This window comes from Myxine glutinosa, chromosome 3, assembly GCF_964187855.1.
Source record: "Myxine glutinosa chromosome 3, kmMyxGlut1.1, whole genome shotgun sequence".
NCBI classification, from domain to species: Eukaryota; Metazoa; Chordata; class Myxini; order Myxiniformes; family Myxinidae; genus Myxine; species Myxine glutinosa.
In genome coordinates this window covers 178,121,058-178,145,064 of record NC_136263.1, presented here as the reverse complement: position 1 = coordinate 178,145,064, position 24,007 = coordinate 178,121,058, and the positions used below count along the sequence as shown (strand labels likewise).

Sequence of the window (24,007 nt, the reverse complement as noted above, 5' to 3'; positions counted from 1 at the left end):
TGAATCACAGAAGGATTTAATTCAGCACAAGACATCACGAACAACTTTGGCATTCCTCAGCAAATCACCATCAGGGTCAAAATCACACAGTTAATTGAAAACCTTTGCCAATGAGAATTTAAATTCACAGTTCTGAATAATCCACAGAAGGTTAAGGAAACCATCTTGCCAAGGCCACATTCTAGGTTCAGCTTCTTGAATTTCTCGGTTTCACCATTCGCCATGAGCTCTCCTGGGCCAACCACAGAGCTCAGCGAAGTCCAAAGCCAGCTGCAGACTGGGCAAGTCTTTCCTAGGAAAATTAGAGCTACTCACAGGTCTGCAAGGCATTTGGCTGGAGCTCAATGGAAAACATTACACCTGTCTCTCCTGGATTCTGTGGAATCTGAAGCTCTCAACATTATTGAAATCTTCTGTGACAAGGCCAAAACACAAGGTTTGTTGTTTTTACATTGTAGGCAAGTCAGTGTTCTTCGTATTCGACCATCTCTTCTCTGATATTGCTCGCAACGTATGACGAAACTTTTTTTAAAGTTTGCTAATGTTAAGATGATATTGCCTTCAGCCACCCTGTCTAAGAAGTCAACCCTACCTTAGGTGGGCCTCCTGACAAGCTTGAGCAGCTAAGTAGTTAAAGTGCAGATGTTCCATCCCAGGAGGTCCATTTGGCTTTTTTGAACACCAATGTGTAATACACCGTGCATTCAGAAAGTATTCAGACCCCTTCACTTTTTTCACATTTTGTTATGTTGCAGCCTTATGCTGAAATCGTTTAAATTCATTTTTTCCCTCCTCAATCTACACTCGATACCCCATAATGACAAAGAGAAAACAGGATTTTAGAAAGTTTTGCAAATTTATTAAAAAGAAAAAAACTGAAATATCACATTGACATAAGTATTCATACCCTTTGCGATGACACTTGAAATTTAGCTCAGGTGCCTCCCATTGCTCTTCATCATCTTTGAGATGTTTCTACACCTTCATTGGAGTCCACCTGTGGTAAATTCAATTGATTGGACATGATTTGGAAAGGCACACACCTGTCGAAATAAGGTCTCACAGCTGACAATGCATATCAGAGCAAAAACCAAGCCATGAGGTCGAAGGAACTGCCTGCAGAGCTCAGAGACAGGATTGTGTCGAGGCACAGATCTGGGGAGGCCTACAAAAAAATTTCTGCTGCATTGAAGGTTCCCAAGAGCACAGTGGCCTCCATAATTCTTAAATGGAAGAAGTTTGGAACAACCAGGACTCTTCCTCGAGCCGGCCGCCCGGCCAAACTGAGCAATCGGGGGAGAAGGGCCTTGGTAAGAGAGGTGACCAAGAACCCGATGGTCACTCTGGCTGAGCTCCAGAGATCCTGTGTGGAGATGGGAGAAACTTCCAGAAGGACAACCATCACTGCAACACTCCACCGATCTGGGCTTTATGGCAGACTGGCCAGATGGAAGCTTCTCCTCAGTGAAAGACATTAATTTAAACGATTTCAGCATGAGGCTGCAACATAACAAAATGTGAAAAAAGTGAAGGGGTCTGAATACTTTCTCAATGCACTGTAAATGGGCCTAGCGAACTGAGATTTGGAGTAACGTATCTGAACAGTAAAAGGGCCGCTCTAAACAAATATGTATACGAGTCTAAAAGCAACCATTAATATGCAGAATCAATTGTTTTTTTGCAGATAAAAACTGACGATTCAAAAGGGATATTAATCAATATTTCTTCACAAGTACATTGGTGTTGGAGGTTAAAAAAAGGAAAAAGCATGTGTTCATGATAGGTAAATTATTTGTGGAGATGGTGTAAATGACATGACGTCTGATTTCAATGTTGTTGTTATATTGATTCAAACATTTTTCTTTGAAGTGTTAGATGAATCAGCGGTGTCCAACTTAGGTTAAGTGTAATGGATAGTAAAAATGTAAAAAAATTATAGTAAAAATGCATCTACAATGATTCCTAATAGATATCTACGATCACAAAGCGATCGCTAAGGTAAGCCGATAAGAGGGCGCCCGCGATCCAATTATGGCCATACGTGACCACCACATGACCTTGACCTTGAACACTTAGGCATAGAGTGCAAATTAAGAAAATGTGTCCCCGTCTATAATCTATCCATAAAACTCAACATAATGGAAATTGGTGGAAGATTATTCAAGTTATGATCAAAAAGGTGTTTTTTTGTTAATTAGGTCACAATCCGAAAAAAGTAGGTCAAGGACACAAATCGAATCAAATATCAGGTGCACGACACAACATCAGTACAGGGACGCTACTATTATAATGTAAGGACATCTTGGAAGGCCATGCAGTCTTTGAGATTCTGCATTGGGAAAATTGAGCAATGGCAAAAAACCCGTTTTTTCAGACCGCCATTTTACCTTGACCTTTAACTCAGAGGGATATGATGTAACTCAAGCATGAATGCAGCTTACTCTAGGGCCAAGGCTATCTAGAAAGGGCAATGTTGTTCTGAATGCGCAAACATTAATCGAGTTATGGTAAAAAAAAAAAATGAACATTTTCATTCCAAAAGTCCCAGCCGGCTCTGAGACACAGCACAGCCAATGGCAGAACATTGGCAGAAATTGATTTAGCAGGAAAATAAAGCAGAGAAAAAAAAAAGAAGGAAAACCAACATGGTGGGTTCGTACTCCTCGGGGTCGAAGAAACTCTGGTACCATAAAACAAATTGGGGGCACTAATTGTATAAAAACCGACAACAGGCAGCTTAATTACATCAGCAAAACAGAACACAATAATGAGTCGCCAGTTGAACGAAAAGCAAATCTTCAGAGTAGATTGAGGAGTTGTGATGCGAAAGAAGGAATCTTCAGCTGCTGCACCCATTACTTTTGTATATTCTGGATGATTTTCTGGAGGTATTCAGCAGGTTGCAGAATCAAATAGACCTCCAGATTATTGTTGATTATGGTCTGCATTTCCTGTAAAAACAGCAGCATTTTTACTGTTATCTGGGTGGCACGTATTGCTACAACAACAACAACAACACACAACAGGCATTTTAAGGCCATTTTCCCTGCTAGAGCGGGGGTTAGCCTTGCGGTCCCCATGACAATGTTCTCCATTTTGCCCTATTTTCTGCATCTCTCCTTGTTAACCCCCTTGCCCGCATTTCTTTTTCCACCACCTTTAGCCAAGTCTTTCTCGGTCTTCCCCGTCCTCTACTTCCTTCCACATTCATTTCCATCACTCTTCTCAACCAGTCACTTTCATCCTTCCTCAACACATGACCAAACCATCTCAACCTGTTCCTCTTCACAGCATCAATCACAGGCTCTATTCCCATCATCTTTCGCAATTCATCATTTGTCTTCCTCTCTCTCAACGATACTCCGCACATCCGTCGAACCATTCGCATTTCCACCCTTTCCAGCCTTCGTTGCTGCTCTACGTTCATTACCCATGTTTCGCTCCCATAAATCATAACACTTCTTTTTTTACTCTCATATTACTCTTATTACATATTTTTGGAAGATGGTAAACAATTATCATATCATAATTTACACAAGTGGACTTTACTGATGAAGTTGATCTTTTCACGTGATGGGGTCTTCATACTCATATGAGTATCGACATACAGTGCATTCTGAAAGTATTCAGACCCCTTCACTTCTTTCACATTTTGTTATGCTGCAGTCTTATGCTGAAATCGTTTAAATTCATTTTTTCCCTCATCAATCGACACTCAATACCCCATAATGACAAAGAGAAAACAGGATTTTAGAAAGTTTTGCTAATTTATTAAAAAGAAAAAACTGAAATATCACATTGACATAAGTATTCAGACCCTTTGCTATGACACTTGAAATTTAGCCCAGGTGCCTCCCATTTCTCTTGATCATCTTTGAGATGTTTCGACACCTTCATTGGAGTCCACCTGTGGTAAATTCAATTGATTAGACATAATTTGGAAAGGCACACACCTGTGTCAACACACACCTGTGTCAATAAGGTCTCACAGCTGACAATGCATATCAGAGAAAAATCCAAGCCATGAGGTTGAAGGAACTGCCTGCAGAGCTCAGAGACAAGATTGTGTCGAGGCACAGATCTGTGGAAGCAACAACAACATGCATTTTAAGGCCATTTTCCCTGCTGGAGCGGGGGTTAGCCTTGCAGTCCCCATGACAATCTTCTCCATTTTGCCCTATTTTCTGCATCTCCCCTTGTTAACCCCCTTGCCCACATTTCTTCTTCCACAATCTTTAGACAAGTCTTTCTCGGTCTTCCCGTCCTCTACTTCCTTCTACATTCATTTCCATCACTCTTCTCAACCAGTCACTTTCATCCTTCCTCAACAGATGACCAGACCATCTCAACCTGTTCCTCTTCACATCATCAATTAGAGGCTCTATTCCCATCATCTTTCGCAATTCATCATTTGTCTTCCTCTCTCTCAACGATACTCCACACATCCACCGAACCATTCGCATTTCCATCCTTTCCAGCCTTCGTTGCTGCTCTATGTTCATTACCCATGTCTCGCTCCCATAAATCATAACACTTCTCACAAATGCAGCATACACCTTTCCCTTCAGCTTCAACGACACTCCCCTCCTCATCAGAACGCCACTCAGTTTTAGAAACTTCTTCCATGCACATCTCAGTCCAGCAATCGTTGCCGAGTCTGATCCACCTTCTCCATTCAGCATGTCTCCGAGGTAGCAAAATGTTTTTACACCTTCCAGCTTCACGCCGTCTCCAAGATCCACCTCAACATTTCCTCCATCTGCAGCTCCCTCTGTGCACACCTTACATTTGAATGTAGCTGCCACACTGGTTAATGACCCTCTCAGACCACTGCATTTTTGATGAACCCACTCAGCGCACATTGTACATTGAATGGAGTTCACTCCGACACCCTTTCTGCACACAGCACGTGGCCACTTCCCAGTTCTTTCCACCTCACCACATGCTTTACCACTTGCCATCACCTTCGTCTTTCCGAAAAGCCTGCTTGGAGTTTGTAAAAAAGCACCTAGAGGACTCTCAGACTGTGAGAAACAAGATTCTGTGGGCTTTCATGTGTCTTTCACTGAGGAGAGGCTTCTGTCTGGCCACTCAGCCATAAAGCCCAGATCGGTGGAGTGTTGCAGTGATGTTTGTCCATCTGGAAGTTTCTCCCATCTCCACACAGGATCTCTGCAGCTCAGCCAGAGTGACCATCGGGTTCTTGGTCACCTCTCTTACCAAGGCCCTTCCCCCCCGATTGCTCAGTTTGGCCGGGCGTCCAGCCCTAGGAAGAGTCCTGGTTGTTCCAAACTTCTTCCATTTAAGAATTATGGAGGCCACTGTGCTCTTGGGAACCTTCAATGCAGCAGAAATTTTTTTGTAGGCTTCCTCAGATCTTTGCCTCGACACAATCCTGTCTCTGTGCTCTGCAGGCAGTTCCTCGACCTCATGGCTTGGTTTTTGCTCTGATATGCATTGTCAGCTGTGAGACCTTATTTCGACAGGTTTGTGCCTTTCCAAATCATGTCCAATCAATTGAATTTACCACAGGTGGACTCCAATCAAGGTGTAGAAACATCTCAAAGATGATCAAGAGCAATGGGAGGCACCTGAGCTAAATTTCAAGTGTCATCGCAAAGGGTATGAATACTTATGTAAATGTGATATTTCAGTTTTTTTCTTTTTAATAAATTTGCAAAACTTTCTAAAATCCTGTTTTCTCTTTGTCATTATGGGGTATTGAGTGTAGATTGATGAGGGAAAAAATGAATTTAAACGATTTCAGCATAAGGCTGCAACATAACAAAATGTGAAAAAAGTGAAGGGGTCTGAATACTTTCTGAATGCACTGTACTCGTACGTTGACCTCCCCTTCCTTACTCTGCTTCCTTTGTCTCCTTCTGGTTCACACAATTTTATGTCTTGCATTCCAAGCACCACCCAGCTTCCCTGGGGGCATGTAAATGTCCAAGTATAGTAAATATTTGCTTGGCCACCTCGCCGTACCATTGTCCATTAAGAATGACTGCTTCTGACTTATTGGTGAGTTCCTCGTTACATGTTGGCAATACCTAAAATTTGGGTGTACTGTGATTATCAAGATTGGTTAAATTGCCCGGAAGACGTCCTCGGACCCTGGCTAGCCTTTTCCAGCTGGATAATATCCACGGAATGTGTCTCATGTGGTTTCTGGGCAATTTTCCGCATCGCTCTAGCCTGATGAAAATGTTGCTCAAAGTGATCCACTTCACCCCAAAGGGAGCCGATGCCTCGGGACCTCTTCATGTGGTGTACCCCGGTGCCTCGATGCCCTGCGAACATGTGGAAGTCTGTCCACGGACTTCGGGGGCAAGTGTGATCCTGTCACCAGAGCCTGCAAGGCCATTGGGCGAAGCCACCTGGGTTCACTTCATGGATTCCAGAAGCAGTCTATTGCCATGCGAACAGGATTTGAGGTCAATTAAAAGGTCAATGAGGTCAAGCAGCAAACGAAGAATCATATTAAATGGAACACAAAGCATCAATGGAACTGTCATCCTGAATCTCTTAAAAAGTGAAATGCGTAAAAAGTGGTTGTTACTGGGCAGGATCGATGGACCCTTTTTGAAATTTGGCATGATGATCGGGCAGATCATGAGATTTTCAAAAACCACTGGCTAAAAGTTGGCACACCCCCTCCTGGAGGTGAGAGGCGGCTTAGTTTATTATTGATATTTCCTCTGTAACCTTTAAATTGATCTCAAATCCTAAAATACTCTTTAAAAATTGATTATCTGTACTCGAAAACATGGAAAAAGTGGTATTACACTTAAATATATGATCAGTAAAAGCTGAGATATTGTCCGTTTCGTACCTATTGGCGGCCATTTTGAATTTTGCAGCTACCGGCCATCAGAGGGGTGTGCCAACTTGTACCCAGTGGTTTTGAAAATCTCATGACCTGCCCTATTTCATGCCAAATTGCCAAATTTCAAAAAGGTGTCACAAAGTGCACGATTCTTGTGTTTTATGACATGTTCCTCCCCCGCTAGTGGAGTGTATCGGAATCTAGACTGAAAATGAAATGAAATGATAAAAACTTTAGGAACTTAGATGTACCTTTTGGATTGAGTCTTTAAGCTGGCTGAGGTTCTGGATGAGGAAGTTTACTTCTGTCAATCGCCACTCTTCCCCATCCCTGCCCAGAATGGCTTGGCATTCATCTTCTTCTAACGCCACCATCTTGGGATTCAGTCTAATCACCTTGATCATCAAACGCATAAGGAATACATTGTACAAGTTAGTCGTTCGACGGATCAGGCTCTCGCAGTTTTGGAATGACATCTCCTTTCCACAAGACGAAACCTTTACCTTGAGCCCTTGAATGGCAAAACCCCAATCATCGCAGAAATCTTCCCTCTTGAAGCGTAAGATCTTTGCTCGTGGCAGACGACGTATCAGGAGGGTGAGCTGTAACGGAAAATGCACACAATACTTTAATTGCCATTGAATTCCCAAAAAACTGTTTTTGATCTCAACTTTCTTTTGGATTAACATTTCCTCCTGTGTCGATTCATCTTTTTAAGCACAATCCTTATCTTAAGAAAGTTAACCTCGTGTGTGTTTGTGTGTGTCGTCATTCTTAAGTGCCTGACCAATTTCATTGCATATGTGGATAATTGACCAATTCATGATGTTTTATATAATTATATAGTAGACTAGTCGGATTTATGAAAAAAAGGCCATGTATAAGCTTCTAGGTGCATTTTGGGGTAAAAGTTGTAAAGTTAAAGTAAAATACCTGCATGTATATACATGATATATAAATGCTTGTTCAAAGAAATTGTCCAAAAATGGCAATTTGGCGGCCATTTTGTTTATGCTAATTAGAGGGTCAAAAACTCAAAATTTCGGCTTGGGAACCGGGTTAATCGAATGCAGCATACCCTAATTATGTTAAAAAGTGAGGTTCCCAACTTTTACCCAAAAATGCACCGAACATTCACATTTCTCAGCAATCCGTCTAGTCTATGGGACTTGAAGAGTTTATCAAGTTTGCAGTTGAGAGAATCCATATTCATTGCATAAACCACAGGGCATGGAAACATCAGAAGGAGAACCTGTAAAGTTTTGTCGAAACAGACAAAGGCTCAGAAATTCAGACGTTTCAAACACAAGGACAACCTACAAAGTTATTGAGGAGTGTTTGTGTTGTCCATTACCAGAGGGGTTTAAATGTTTTGCAACTTAGGTATATACAGAGTGTTTTACAAGAAACAGCGCAGTAGAAACTTAACACCTCGTGTGCAAAAAGATACATCTTTCAGAAGAAAAGTATTTATTGTCAGTATCTTGCTTGAGCGAGTCAATGATACCTGAAAGTAAAGAAGCTTACATTTTAAGTTTAAGATTAATAAACAAACTAAACAAAAGTATTTCGTTCCGTGCACTTTTACTTTTGAAACACCCTGTAGAAGCAAGATGGCAACAAATTTTCAATATATTGTTACGGTTTTTAGAACCTTCACTTTGTAAATTTAGTATTGTGGCGGACACGAAAGCCCACTGGCGTGGTGACATCATTCCGCGCACCAAGTGGGCGGCGGCCACGCCCGAGGGGTAGGCGTGGCCTGAGGATATACACGGGGCGCGCAGCCCGGAGCGCGCTAGTGTTACAGTGAGCTCCTGAAATAAAGACGCTTATAAGTTACCGCTTGTCCGCTTCCTCCTTGCTCGCAAGCAGCGCGCGTAACGCCGCGCCTTAGTATTAAAATTTCTTATGTACATTACCCCTCTAATTGGCTGTTAATTGAAATGAGTGCACCGTAGCTAGTCCATCGCATGCACGTAGCAAATAATAGGCTTCCCTCGATCGTTATCTCTTTATTCTATGTCAGTATAAGGCTGTGTTCCCCATTAATTGACTCTGCATTGCATCAGATGACATAAGATAGTTCCCTTTTCAAATTCCCCAAAGCTTCCATTCCCAAAGCCTCTATTGCCAACTGCATTCGCCGCCATTGCCATGTGCTCCAGCTCGGAGAAGAAAGGCGTGTCTCCACCTCGTCATCAGAGGGTGGAGCCAGGAGAGCCCTTGCCGACCAACCAAGCACGGGGGGTTTGGCTTGAGAGGGCGGAGAAAGAACGATCGGGGAGGTTCGCGAAGATTCGAGGGTGTGGCCTATATAACCCGTCACGCGACGCCCCCACAAAAGAGATGCATCAGAGTTGTTGAGTACCGCAGTCCATTGGTGGAGGAAGAGCAGTCCACCAGTTGAGTTCAGACTTTAGTGGAGGAGGAGCAGCAGCGTGGAGCTGAACCACCGCAGCTTTGAGGTTTGAACAAACCGGAGCTGAACCAACAGCAGTTTTGACCACCGCAGCTTTGAGCGTTGACAGCGGTTTCGGCCGCGGCTACAAAGCGACGCCGCCGTGCGAACACGCCTGAGGAGGGGCGGCGGCTGCTCACTCCCGGCCCGACCATTCTCCTGCTCCAGCTGAACCTTCCTCTCCTTCCTGCCATTCCTGTCATCATCTCCGCGTAAGTCGGACTGTCGTCTGTTTTGTGTGTCTTGTCCTGGGGTATAAGTTAAGCCTGTATAGATAAGCTAGAAATTGCACTGTGTCTTCTGGTCCTTCCATCTTTCTGTCTTTATTTTCGTATCTTTCCTTCTCCTTGGTTCCTTTGATTGTGTACATAATAGTTAGTAATAAATTATATTTGTTCTTCCTACCTTGCCTTTCTTTCCTTTACATCCGTTTGTCCTTGTCTTTTCCCAATTGAATACCTGTGGCACGATTTGGCCAACGTTTCGGAATCGGGTTAGTGAATGCTAATGACTCGAACTTCGGGTTGCTAAAAACCGCTCGGCAACTAGACCATCTAAAACCGGGGTTCGAGCGGGAGTCCCTCCCCTGCTTCGCGGTCAGGAGTGGCACTCAGGTCCTTGGGACTTTTTGTAGACCAAATACCCTGGCTGCTCCCGACCAGAAGGAGCGTTGGGACCCCCAGGACTCACGTCGGTCAGTCGCAGACAAGGGGATTAATCCCCCCTTCTTAAGGGGAAAAGGGGCCGACGTCGAGATCCGTAACAATATTTACCTGCACCACCGAATGGGGACGGAGGTTATATTTTCACCCATGTTTGTCTGTCAATGTCTGTGTGTGAGCAGGATATCTCAAAAGTTTATGGACGGATTCGGCCAAAACTTGGTGGACAGGTTGGGAGTGTAACAGCAACGAATTGAATCTATTTTTGTGAAGATCGGGAACCGAATCTGGATAGGAGAATTAATGATTTCAAAAAAGTGATTCTTCACCATTTAGAGAACTAGTACACCCGCTTACTACGGGAGCGGAAAAAAGGGTCATTCCTCTTTGGGGTATGTAGATTACAGTCGATCTATGGTCGGATCTCGAGAACATTGGGTGTGTGTTCATTTACCAAGTTTATTGTGGAGAGATCCCCAAGTGGTTTAAGCATTTGAGCAAGCACTCCATTCAAAACCGTTAAGGAACGGCTGGCTTGGCAAGCGCTAGCTAGCTGCTTGGTAAAGGAGCACACACACCGGTCTTCCTCCCTTTCAGTTTCGTATCAAACAGCAGGAGCGAGTTTCAAAAGTTCGCTACGAAAAATGCCACGGTAGCGGCAGGAAGAGCCATGTTATTACCCCAACATATGTGGGTTATATAGAGTACAGTAGATCTTCGCTCTGTTCTGTAAGTAAACCTCACGGATGTCGGGATTCGTCCAAATTTCTTAATTTAGTGTTATAAAGAGCATTAGCGACCGTTTAAAAAAAAAAGATAAGCATACGTGTTTGTGGTTTATAATATTATTACTTCCTGTAGAAGCCGTTGCTCCCACAGAAACGCCATTATAACTACGAGTGAGGTACCCGTGTTATGCACGGGTGGAAAGGCCAGAAGCAAACAGAAAATGCAGAACGGCGAATGCTAAAGCATGAAACCAATAAATTCCACATTCCTGTAGCACCTTCAGTCACACGTCACATGGACCACAAGTTAGTGAAGGACCTCCATGAAAAACGTACCCGTTGGCAAACAAACGGGTAAGTTTGTTCCATACCCAGTCAATGGCGAATCTGCATATGGCGATCCGCGAATTCACGTTTAGAAAGTAGAAACCGTCACGGCATGTCGTCATTCACTTGAACTCGATATCTCTTTTTTCATTCCAAACAGCATAACTCCAATCACAAATGAAATAACATTAATATAAAAAATAAACTTTTAACAACATTCGTGGCATAAACAAATATTTAAATCCTGATGTGAAGTTCCGTACGGTTGGGTGAATACAATTACGAATTCATAATCGTAATTGTATTCACTCAATTCCAATCATCAATTGATACTTTAACAAAACGATTAACACGATTAACGTTTAACGACTTAACATTACGATTGAATGACGGTTGTATTGCGATAATATCAAACCCGCGCATTGCCGTCATCTGTCCACTTCCGCATTCGCGGCAGGTTAATAATTGTCATCAAAATCTAAACAGTATTTGTAGAATTTCAATAAAAGCCACATCACTGTTCATATCAGTAAATATTATTCCATCGTGTATGGAAAAACTGGAAAATTGGAAAACTTGGAAAAATTGGAAAAACAATATAGCCTATTTTACTCCCAGGGGTCCCAGGAATACCCACCCAAAATATCGTTGCAATCGGTTGAGCCGTTTTTGCGGTAGCTTCGACCGGACAGACGGACATTTAGTGAATTATAGTAAGATAAGCTATTTGTACACGTTATCAAGGCAGGAAAAATGCCTTGGGGAAGTGGGACATTTTTAGTATTAATACTGTTTTGTAATAACATTAATAATATGCGATTATCATTAAGTTTGTTAGTAAAAGCGTCTTTGGGAAAACGCCACGATAAAGCTAATTTAACATGATATACACCTCAACGTGCAACACCATTGACGGCAATGGCAGGGAAAACCCGCTCGGGGGAGAAAACCCCCTTGGGGAGGGGGGCAAATGAATGTGTTACAACCTTCATTATGTAACCCTTCGTCATCCTGTCAAGTTTGGTTGAGATTGGATAAGGACGGAATGTATTGGCGTCAAAAATTCATCAGACCGACGGACAGACATACACGGATGGAATGGTGTATTTTAGTATGATGGTCCAGAAACGATATATAGCATGATATTTCAAAAGGTTGTGGACAGATTAGGACAAAACATGATGTATGAGTTGGGTAGGTGATGAGAACAAGTTGATGAGATTTTGGTTCAGGTCAGAATCCAGCCTATCAGTGGGATACAAAACGTAAACCGTTCAGCCTGGCGGAGGTATGCTCTCTACTGAATACCTTCTAGTTAGGCAGACTAAATAGGCATGAATTGTAAGTGTATTTCTTCAGCTTTAAATAACCCATATGAACAGCACAATAGGCACACTCTAAGTGTGTGAATTGCAAAAAAAATTGAACCGCCTCATATGAAGAATGACAGAGGCCTGCAACAGAATAGAAAACTGAAACTACCATTCTCACCATATTACAATTGATGACTCAGGAGATTTTGTAGTTTTGTCTTTTTTGCAAAATATTGTGAAATTGAACATGAAGATGTTGACCTGGCATTAGTAAAGAATGGGGAATATGGGGAAACGCACACACTGAGGAAATGAGATAAAATATAGTATTGCGTTGTGGGGCTTATGTCAGTCGAGGTTTCCTTCAACGTAGCTGCTTTGTTGGAGATCCATATTCCTGAACCCCAAGTTTGACACCCATAACTTATACATAAATGGGAACAGGGAAAACTAAAACCATCCTGATAGGCCACTCCTGAAATAATTGGCGAGCGGTGGTCATGCTACGCCTTGATTTCTTATATATCAACAACTTTACGAGTTGAAGGCGTGCTCTCGGTGCTGTGCTCCCAAAATAGGTGCTCTGTGGGTGTGCATTATATCAACCCGTGGGTGTGCATCCTCTTGTGTACAAGCCTACGGCAGCACACAAACCAAACTCGCTCACCATCGTCTTTGTGCTCCGCAGAGCAAACATTTTGATATCTTCAACTGCCAGTATCTTGAGATCATTAATGGCTTCCAGTTCGTCTCCAATATGCAACTTGAGGTTCGAATGGAGTTCTTGAAATCCTACTACACTGCATGTCAAAATGAAAGGCAAAGTTGCACACCCATATTCATCATGCATGAATGACAAGGAGGAGATTTTGTATGAACATTTGTGCTACAGAAATATTTACCCTGCTATGTGATAATTAGCCCGTCGCCTGCACAGCACGAGATGGGGTTTTGTAATCACTTCTGTTTGTCTGTCTGTCTCTGTATGTATGTCTGTCTCTGTATGTATGTCTGTCTCTGTATGTATGTCTGTCTGTCCCATAACTTTTTTTACCATTTGTGTTTTGTCATCAAATTTTCATCAAAGCTTTATTATGACAATATGGAGAAGGCAGATTATTAATTTTGTCAAAAGGTCAAAGGTCACGGCACATAAAATCATCAATTTTCATCCAATTAACCTGAAATTTAAATTTACCATTTGAGTTTTGTCATCAAATTTTTAACAAAGCTTTATTATGAGAATACAGAAAAGGAAAATAAATAATTTTGTCAAAAGGTCAAAGGTCAGTGTCACCTAAAATTATCAATTTTCATTCAATTGGCGAGCGAGTCCCTGGTGTTGGGCTAGCGGCTAGGGTGCCGGCTTAGGATCCTAGGATCCTGGGTTCGAATCCCGGTCAATCGCTGAATTAACGCCAGGGGGGTTGACTCAGCCTGTCATCCTTCCGAGGTCGGCAAATTGAGTACCAGTTCACTGGTAATTCCCTGCTTGTCGTTAAAGGCGGCAAAAAGGGTTGGCGTCAGGAAGGGCATCCGGCCGTAAAACATTGCTTCAAAAAGGGGACCGAAAAACAACAACAACCACAGTTCCCGAAAAAGGCCAACCCCCGCTTGCGGGGAAAAATGGCCTCTAAAGGTGGTTTTTATTCAATTGACCTGATATTTTAAGAATTTTGCACATTGGGTCACTGAATTGGTTCACTAATCAAAAGCCAGAAGCCGATTGTTTTGGGGTTTGTTTTTTTTTAGATCAAAAGATCAAAGGTCAGCGTCACATAAAATCGCCAATTTTCACCCGATTGACCTTAAATTTAAAGAATTTGCATATCGGGTCACTGAATTGGTTCACTGATCAAAAGGTAGGAGTCGATTGTTTTTTTGTTTTTTTAGATCAATAGGTTAAAGGTCAAGGTTGCATAAAACCGGCAATTTTCACCCGATTGACCCTTAAATTTAAAGAATTTGCTTATTGGGTCACTGAATTGGTTCACCAATCAAAAGCAAGAAGCTGATTACTTTTTAGATTTAAAGGTCAAAGGTCAAGGCTGCATAAAATCATAAATTTTCATTTTGTATTTTAAAAAAACTGTTTTCATTATTTTTAGTATATGGAAGAAGAAGAAGACGTCTAAATACAAACGCATGCGGTTTGGCTTTGCATTTTCAAATGCTTTCTAGTTAGCATTAATATAGCTTTGTAATAACATTAATACTCGTATTATGCTGTTATCATTAATGTCATTATTACTTTTGTTATTAGAAGCGGCCTTGGAAAAACACCACAATTAGCTATCCTATCAGGACATTCACACAAATTTTGCCGAAGGTGGAAAACCCCCTCGGGGAGGGTCGCTACAATAAAGTTGCTACAACCTCCATTGTTTCACCCTTAGTCCTGCTAAGTGTGAAAGCGAAAAACAATACTCACTGGAAACTGTTTCCCATCTCCACAAATTCAATGTTATTGAGCACTTCTGATGAGGGAATATCAATGGAAACATTTTCTTGCTTTTTGTCTTCGAGCAGCATCCTGTGATAAAATGAGATCAAGAAAACCAAGATGGAGATAAACAAAAATTGGTTCAGCACACTTGCAGTACATTCCTAGCTCAGTATTCCTTCCAAATGTACAAAAACATGACCAAGGAGTGAGAGAGAGGGAGCTGAATCACTCCTCTTTACCCTCTGAAACTAGAGAGTTCATAGAACACCTTATCCCGAGCAATGTAGAGAAAAAAAAATTACATGGTTAGGGTCATTTCAACTATTGCTTTACATTTTTGAGCAAAACCTATATTTCCTACGAACCTCGATATTCCCCAACAATGAGAGTACGAGCAGAAAATTTGATTGGTCGAGATGGCGCAAATCTATATTATAAAACAGGAGTGTCTGTCTGTCCGCCTGTCCGTCTGTCCATCCCCAAACGACTTCCTCAGTTTTGGAGCTAGCCCCACCAAACCTCCTGTGGAACGTTTTGGGGTCCCAGCAGATGTTCTAAGGTAGGTAGGAGGTTTCAAAAATTAGGGGGGGCGGGGGGCGGGAGGTAGGAGGAAGGGGGGGGAGGTTGGGATGGGGGGGAGGAAGGTCGGGGTGTGAGGGGGGAGGGAGGTTGGGGTGGGGGGGGGGGAGGTTGGGGTGAGGTGGTGGGGGAGTTGGGGTGGTGGGGGCAGGACCAGTTGCAACTGATAAACCAGAAAGCATCTGAAAATGCAAACGCCCGTCTGCATCCGTTTGTATTCAGACATCTTCTTCTTCTTCCTCCATACGATCAAAATAACGAAAATAGTTTAAAAAAAATACAAAATGAAAATTGATGATTTTATCCAGCCTTGACCTTTGAGCTTTAGATCTAAAAAACCAATCTGCTTCTAGCTTTTGATTGATGAACAAATTAATTGACCCAATATGCAAATTATTGAAATTTCAGGTCAATCGCATGAAAATTGATGATTTTATGTGATGCTGACCCCAATATTTAATTTTTCTTATTTATATTCTCATAATAAAGGTTTGTTGAAAATTGGATGAAAATCTCAAATAATAAAATAACAAGTAGCTAATAATCTCAGTCTCCTGTCTTTTGGATGGGATGAGGAATCTGTGTCATTTGAAATACCGGGAACTATGAATGTCATTAATCTGTGTCAAAAGAATGTCCTATGAAATATCTGTGTCATACGAAAGCTAAATCATGAACGTTTTTTAAATACCGGGAACACACAAGCCAATTTACCGAAAGGGTTGCCAGGGCAACATACAGTCACGTGAAAAAGTAAGGACACCCCATGTAAAGTTTTGACTTTTTCAACATATTTCAACATACAGCTATTTGATCTTCACTTCAACAATATTGATAGATAAAGGTGATATAATATAACAAATATCATGAAACATTTACATTTTGTAGTCCATTGTATAATTTAAATAAACATAAATGCAAATTTCGCATGTGGAAAAAGCAAGTACACGCCTACATTTATCACTACTTCAAATACGGAAAATTAGAATCAGGTGCACCAGCTCATGTGCAAATGATGAGAACATCGTTAGAGAGGATCTTGGAGGAACCTGTCTTATTTAAACCTCAGACATTTAGTTTGGTTTGCTCTTTGTTGTAGAAGTGTGTGGCGTCACCATGCCTAGATCAAAAGAGCTCTCTGAGGCCTTCAGAAAGAAGATTATAGATGCCTATGAGTCTGGGAAGGGGTTTAAAAAGATCTCCAAACAATTTGAAATCAATCATTCGACTGCCCGGAAGATCATCTACAAGTGGAGAAGTTCCAAACAACTGCCAACTTGTTCAGGCCAGGCCGCCCCAGCAAGTTCAGCCCGAGAGCAGACCGCAAGATGCTGAAAGAAGTCTCTAAGAACCCCAGAATGTCATCACGGGACCTACAGGTAGCTCTTGCCACTGTTGATGTCAAAGTGCACGAGTCTACCATTAGAAAGAGGCTGCACAAATTTGATCAACATGGGAGGTGTGCCAGGAGGAAACCTTTGCTGTCCAGAAAGAACATCAGGGCAACACTAAAGTTTACCAATGAACACCTCAGCAAAGACCAGCACTTCTGGAACAATGTGCTCTGGGCAGATGAGTCAAAGGTAGTGCTATTTGGCCACAGTATCCGAAGACATGTTTGGCGAAAACCAAAGACAGCATTTGACCACAAGAACCTGATACCAACTGTAAAGCATGGTGGTGGAAATATTATGGTTTGGGGCAGCTTTGCTGCGTCAGGGCCTGGACAGCTCACCATCATACAATCCACTATGAATTCTTCATTGTACCAGAGGGTGTTTGAGGATAATGTGAGGCCATCTGTCGGAAAGTTGAAGCTCAACCGAAGGTGGACCTTGCAACATGACAATGACCCTAAACATACCAGTAAATTGTTACATATTTATGTGAATGTATGTGAATTACTATTCCGGGCTTTGCTTATCAATGTGTAGTCGATTAAAGGTTGTTGTGATTAAAGGGTCAGGAGCCCTTCTGAGAAAAAGGAGACCGGAAACGGAAGAAGAAAAGACACGAGGTCCTGGAGACGCGACGATTCTTTTTCTTCCTCGCCAAGCTCGGACGCGAGCGGTATCGATTGAGCAACGTAAGAGAATCGGCGTTTCAAAGCCCGTCTGGCGAGAGGAGTTACCGGGACGTGTAACTACCCTTTGACACGTCAAGTCACGGTGGGTTCGTGCACAGAACCAAGCAGCTGGCACAGTTCGCTTCGCCGTCTACAAGGCCGTGTACGGGTCGCACCTTGGGCCGCGCGCGCTGGGCAAGCCGCGTGTTGCTTTGCCTGCTTTACATTACCCGCTTTGCTTGGCCAGGAGGTGCGCGCTGCAGCCGTTGTTCCCGGTACGGGACGTGCCCGGTGAAAGAACGTCAGGAAGGGTCCGTTCAACCGCCCACGTGCGGAGATCGAACTACAGGAGTACGGAGACATTGTGAGAGACATTGACCACGGAGGGAGTCGGGAGTGGGGCTCACGTGAGGAATGTATAAGATGGCCATCTTAGAGTTAATGTAGATGAGTTTACATCTTTGTACTATTGATTGCTGATTGTTGATGGTTAATTGCTCGGGGAATATATCATTGATTATTCCGGATCCTTGGTGTGGGGTTTTTTTCTTGGTTGGAATTCATATTGATTGCGTCACGAAAGCGCATACATAATAAATCTTTCTGGCGGAGTTCCTCTCACGGTCCGGGGGTCACCGAGACCAGGTAGTCACCGGGAGGACCACGTAACAGAATTGGGGGCTCGTCCAAATTACGATTTGCGGATTCGCAATTGGGTCTACGTCTGGGATTTAAAAATGTATAACATAATAAAATAATAGTTTTTATTAATTAAAATTAATTAATTAATTATTAATTGGTAAATTTTTGAGAAATGGTGGTAAAGTCTTGGGTGAAGGTTAACAGGTGTTAACGATAGTCACCATGGCGTTTGTTGCACAGAACTTTGCGGTAACACCTAGTGAGGCACAGTTCCGAGCGTTACTAAAAGCGGACCTCTTGAAATTGGCCAAACATTTTAACTTGGAGGTCCGAACTAATTTGAGGAAGGCAGAGTTGCAGACCACGGTGATACAGTCTATGGTGGGATTAGGAACATGGGACGAGTTAGCCTGGCAGTGGCTACCCGAAGAACCAGAAGACGTTGAGCTCCGGAAACTGGAGTTGCAATTACGGAGCCAGGAACGGATTAAAGAAGAAGAAAGGAAAGCAGAAAAGGAAAGAGCAGAAGAAGAAAGGAAAGCAGAAGAGAGGAGAGAAGAGAAACAAGCAGAGGAAAGGAGAGTGGAACGAGAACTCCAGGAAAGGTTAGCAGAAGAAGAAAGGAAAGCAGAAAAGGAAAGAGCAGAAGAAGAAAGGAAAGCAGAAGAGAGGAGAGAAGAGAAACAAGCAGAGGAAAGGAGAGTGGAACGAGAACTCCAGGAAAGGTTAGAAGGGAGAAAAGCAGAGGAGAGGAGAGCTGCAAGGGACCTCGAAGCAGAGGAGAGAAAAGCTGAAAGGGAATTAAAGGAACGTGACATGGAGCTTCAGCAAGAAATTAAATTCAAGGAGCTGGAGTAAATGAGAGAACGGGGAGAGGTACCACCCTTGCTGACGGGGTCGACACCCAGCCAGAACACCTGGGATGTGGGCAGACATGTGAGGCTGGTTCCACCCTTCAGTGAAAAGGAAGTCGCAAAATTATTTCCACACTTTGAGAAAGTGGCTCGACAGTTAAACTGGCCGGAGGAGGCCTGGACCATACTAGTGCAAAGTGTGCTGGTGGGAAAAGCTCAAGAGATTTATTCGGCGCTACCAATGGACCAATGTGCAGATTATGAGGTATTGAAGAAGCACATCCTCAAAGCCTATGAGTTGGTTCTGGAAGCTTACCGGCAAAAATTCAGGAATGCCAGGAAGAGGGAGAGTGAGACCCATGTGGAGTTTGCCAGAGTGAAAGAAAACATGTTTGATCGGTGGTGTGAGTCAAAAGGAGTCGGGAAAGACTTCGAAACATTGCGTGACTTGATCCTGGTGGAGGAATTTCAACAGTGTGTCCACGAGGACATCAAAGTGTACCTGCAGGAAAAGAAAGTACCGAAGTTGTGGGATGCAGCCACCCTGGCAGATGATTATGCCTTAACACACCGGATAGGGGTCCACTAACCTAACTCCTCGCCTAGATCTCCGCAGGGGAGGTGGGGAACAGCAGGTGCGGAGAACGACAATACATGGCGGCGGCCTCGAGAGGATTATGGGGACAACGCGGATATGCCACCGGTTCGAAATCAGAGGGCTGCGGGCCCAAGACAAACTTATTTTTCGGGGGGCCCGAGGCAGACCACGAGTTTTTCCTCCGGGCCTACTTGCGCTTTTTGCAAGAAACCTGGACACTTGATGTCCAGTTGTTACCTCATGAAAAGGGAAGACCCAGAGCGGAGTCTGACTAGTACAACTCCGAATGCGATGGCAAACGTAAGAAATCGCCCACAGAAGAGTTACCAACCATTTATTTATGAGGGGTTGGTCTCACTCAAGGGAGACTTGACTAACCCAAGACCGGTTAGGGTGTTGAGGGACACAGGAGCCCATCAATCCTTAATGCTTGAAGGCATTTTGCCATTGTCAAAGAGTACCGCAACTGGTGATAGTGTTCGGTTACAAGGGATCGGTGGCTGTGTTAGTGCCCCACTTCATGTCATCCATTTGGAATCCGATTTGGTGTCAGGACCGGTCACCGTCGGTTTACAAGCCACGCTTCCTGTAGAGGGAGTATCTGTGATTATCGGGAATGATTTGGCCGGGGGGCAAATTTATGGTAACCCGAGGGTTGGTAAAGAGCACAGCAGGGAAAATAACACCCCACCAGCTCGGGATGGCGACAAAAGTTCCAAGTTATTTGTAGGGGGACTGAACTTCAACACAGAGGAAGAAGTTCTGACCTCTGTCTTCAACAGATTATGGGCCGCTGGTGGAAGTGCGGGTGGTAAAAGACAGGGAAACGCAACGGTCAAGATGGTTCGGCTTTGTCACGTTTGCAAGCACAAGAGACGCCAGGGAGGCAGAGAAGAATTGGAATGTTAAGGATTTGGAGGGTCGGACCATAACAGTAGGGAAGGCCTTTCGTAGGCGTCGAGAGGTCTACAGAAGAGGACAACTTGGCAGTAGTTTTGGGGTTGGCAGCAGCCGATATTACTATGGAGGCTCCCAGAGTTACGGCACCTCCCGAAAGAATGAATGTCAGAGCACTGGCCGAGAAAGAGACCGCCAGTCAGGTAATGGCTGGGACAAGGGGTCCCACCGTAACGGTTAGGAGTCTGGAGAAGTTGAAGCACTATATACGGGGGAGCCGCCGAGCCGGGGCTCCTACACGGACTAACCGTGAACGCCACGTTCTTAAAGGCGTCCAGGTAGTGAACTTTCCTGCACGGACTAACCGTGAACTCCACGTTCTTAAAGGCGTCCATGTAATGAACTTTCCTCCCCAGACTAACCGTGAACTCCACATTCCTTTAGGCGTCCATGTAGGGAATATTACGCCTGGCCTCCCGAAAAAGTGCTATAGAGAGGTTTAAATTTGGGGGCTTTGGTCACCACCTCTTAACCGTCATTCAAGAGAAACTAGAAGTGGTTGACGCTTGGTCCAGAGGGAATTAATCTAGGGGATCATGTGAAATTTTGTTGCTTTATTTTTAAGTGATGGCTGTGCCCGGGGGGGAACTGATGAGTTGGGGGGGGGTAAGTTATCTGGTTTGTTTATCCAAGTTGGCCGGCAAAGAAAGTTTTCGCTGGGTTCAAACTTTCTTTCTTGAAGGGGTGGGAGTGTTACATATTTATGTGAATGTATGTGAATTACTATTCCGGGCTTTGCTTATCAATGTGTAGTCGATTAAAGGTTGTTGTGATTAAAGGGTCAGGAGCCCTTCTGAGAAAAAGGAGACCGGAAACGGAAGAAGAAAAGACACGAGTTCCTGGAGACGCGACGATTCTTTTTCTTCCTCGCCAAGCTCGGACGCGAGCGGTATCGATTGAGCAACGTAAGAGAATCGGCGTTTCAAAGCCCGTCTGGCGAGAGGAGTTACCGGGACGTGTAACTACCCTTTGACACGTCAAGTCACGGTGGGTTCGTGCACGGAACCAAGCAGCTGGCACAGTTCGCCTCGCCGTCTACAAGGCCGCGTACGGGTCGCACCTTGGGCCGCGCGCGCTGGGCAAGCCGCGTGTTGCTTTGCCTGCTTTACATTACCCGCTTTGCTTGGCCAGGAGGTGCGCGCTGCAGCCGTTGTTCCCGGTACGGGACGTGCCCGGTGAAAGCACGTCAGGAAGGGTCCGTTCAACCGCCCACGTGCGGAGATCGAACTACAGGAGTACGGAGACATTGTGAGAGACATTGACCACGGAGGGAGTCGGGAGTGGGGCTCACGTGAGGAATGTATAAGATGGCCATCTTAGAGTTAATGTAGATGAGTTTACATCTTTGTACTATTGATTGCTGATTGTTGATGGTTAATTGCTCGGGGAATATATCATTGATTATTCCGGATCCTTGGTGTGGGGTTTTTTTCTTGGTTGGAATTCATATTGATTGCGTCACGAAAGCGCATACATAATAAATCTTTCTGGCGGAGTTCCTCTCACGGTCCGGGGGTCACCGAGACCAGGTAGTCACCGGGAGGACCACGTAACAAAATCCACCAAGGAATGGCTGAAAAGAAAGAAATGGAGGGTTCTGGAATGGCCAAGTCAAAGCCCGGATCTAAATCGCATCGAGATGTTGTGGGGGGATTTGAAACGAGCTGTGCATGCAAGAAACCCCTCAAACATCGCACAGCTGAAAGAATTCTGCATGGAGGAGTGGGCAAAAATTTCTCCCAGTCGATGTCAGAGACTGGTAGACAGTTATAAGAAACACCTACTTGAAGTTGTTTCTGCCAAAGGGGGCAATACCACCTATTGTGTACTTACTTTTTCCACATGCGAAATTTGCATTTATGTTTATTTAAATTGTAGAATGGACTACAAAATGTAAATGTTTCATGATATTTGTTATATTATATCACCTTTATCCATCAATATTGTTGAAATGAAGATCAAATAGCTGTATGTTGAAATATATTGAAAAAGTCAAAACTTTACATGCGGTGTACTTACGTTTTCACGCGACTGTAACTCGGCCAATCACCGCCGTTATGTAAGCAGATTGATGTAATTGCATGAGGAATAGATGTCTGCAAGATGAAAGCTAAGTGGTCAACGGTTTTTGAAATATCACGTTCACAAAATTACACGGACGGATGATCGGTCGGAGTTCATTTTAATGTCACCCGTCTCTCACCTTGTGGGATGGGATGGGATGGGCACAAAAAGGTATGACCTGGCCACACACACACAGGAACACACAGACACACACAGGATCACACAGACACAGACATACACACAGACACACACACATACACAGACACATATAGAGAAGTACAAAGACAGACATACACAGACACACATACACAGACACATACAAAGACATACACATAAACACATGCATGCGTGCGCAATTGCAAAACCTGGTCTCCCTCTGTGTCGGTGGATGGATGAATGAAAGTTTATGGTTTGAGGTGAAGACGCCACGTAGTTTAGCAGTGAACTTTGCACAGCGATGATAAAGTTAGCTCGAAGAATCTGATTACGATTAAAATTCAGGATTTTTAAATTATGATGGAAATAAACAACATGGAGGTTGTGAATCATTCAATAGGAAAGATATTTTACCATAGATGACCAAGACAACAACCCCCTAACGGAGATGTGCAAACTTGTGTCCTAAACATCTGTCTTGGATATATGTTTGAAGATTCAAGGCTTTGTTGGTAACACAAAATCAGTTTTAAATCAGGAACTCACCACGAGCCCCAATTGAAGATTCAAGGCTTTGTCAGTAATGCAAAATCAGTTTTAAATCAGGAACTTGCCATGAGCCCCAATTGAAGATTCAAGGCTTTGTCAGTAACGCAAAATCAGTTTTAAATCAGGAACTTGCCATGAGCCCCAATTGAACATTCAAGGCTTTGTCAGTAACGCAAAATCAGTTTTAAATCAGGAACTCACCACGAGCCCCCAACTGAAGATTCAAGGTTTTATCAGTAACGCAAAATCAGTTTTAAATCAGGAACTCACCACGAGCCCCCAACTGAAGATTCAAGGTTTTATCAGTAACGCAAAATCAGTTTTAAATCAGGAACTCACCACGAGCCCCAATTGAAGATTCAAAGCTTTGTCAGTAACACAAAATCAGTTTTAAATCAGGAACTCACCACGAGCCCCAACTGAAGATTCAAGGTTTTATCAGTAACGCAAAATCAGTTTTAAATCAGGAACTCACCACGAGCCCCCAATTGAAGATTCATGGTTTTGTCAGTAACGCAAAATCAGTTTTAAATCAGGAACTTGCTACGAGCCCCAATTGAAGATTCAAGGTTTTGTCAGTAACGCAAAATCAGTTTTAAATCAGGAACTTGCCACGAGCCTCATTTGAATATTCAAAGCTTTGTCAATAACGCAAAATCAGTTTTAAATCAGGAACTCACCACGAGCCCCAATTGAAGATTCAAGGTTTTGTCAGTAATGCAAAATCAGTTTTAAATCAGGAACTCGCCACGAGTCCCAATTGAAAATTCAAAGCTT

The 24,007-nt window shown here is 43.4% G+C and overlaps 1 protein-coding gene across 1 annotated transcript in view; it reads right to left on the bottom strand.

The window, feature by feature from the left end:
- PLEKHS1 (pleckstrin homology domain containing S1) overlaps positions 1–24,007 on the bottom strand; it is a 64,254-nt gene continuing 40,247 nt past the window's right edge. Inside the window, exons 7-11 of the mRNA XM_068109797.2 lie at positions 14,752–14,853; positions 12,988–13,120; positions 7,333–7,431; positions 7,081–7,224; positions 1–2,951 (exon numbers count right to left, since the gene is read on the bottom strand). Coding sequence (XP_067965898.2) covers positions 2,856–2,951; positions 7,081–7,224; positions 7,333–7,431; positions 12,988–13,120; positions 14,752–14,853 — 574 coding nt within the window. The 3' untranslated portion in view covers positions 1–2,855. The remainder of the gene's footprint in view (positions 2,952–7,080; positions 7,225–7,332; positions 7,432–12,987; positions 13,121–14,751; positions 14,854–24,007) is intronic.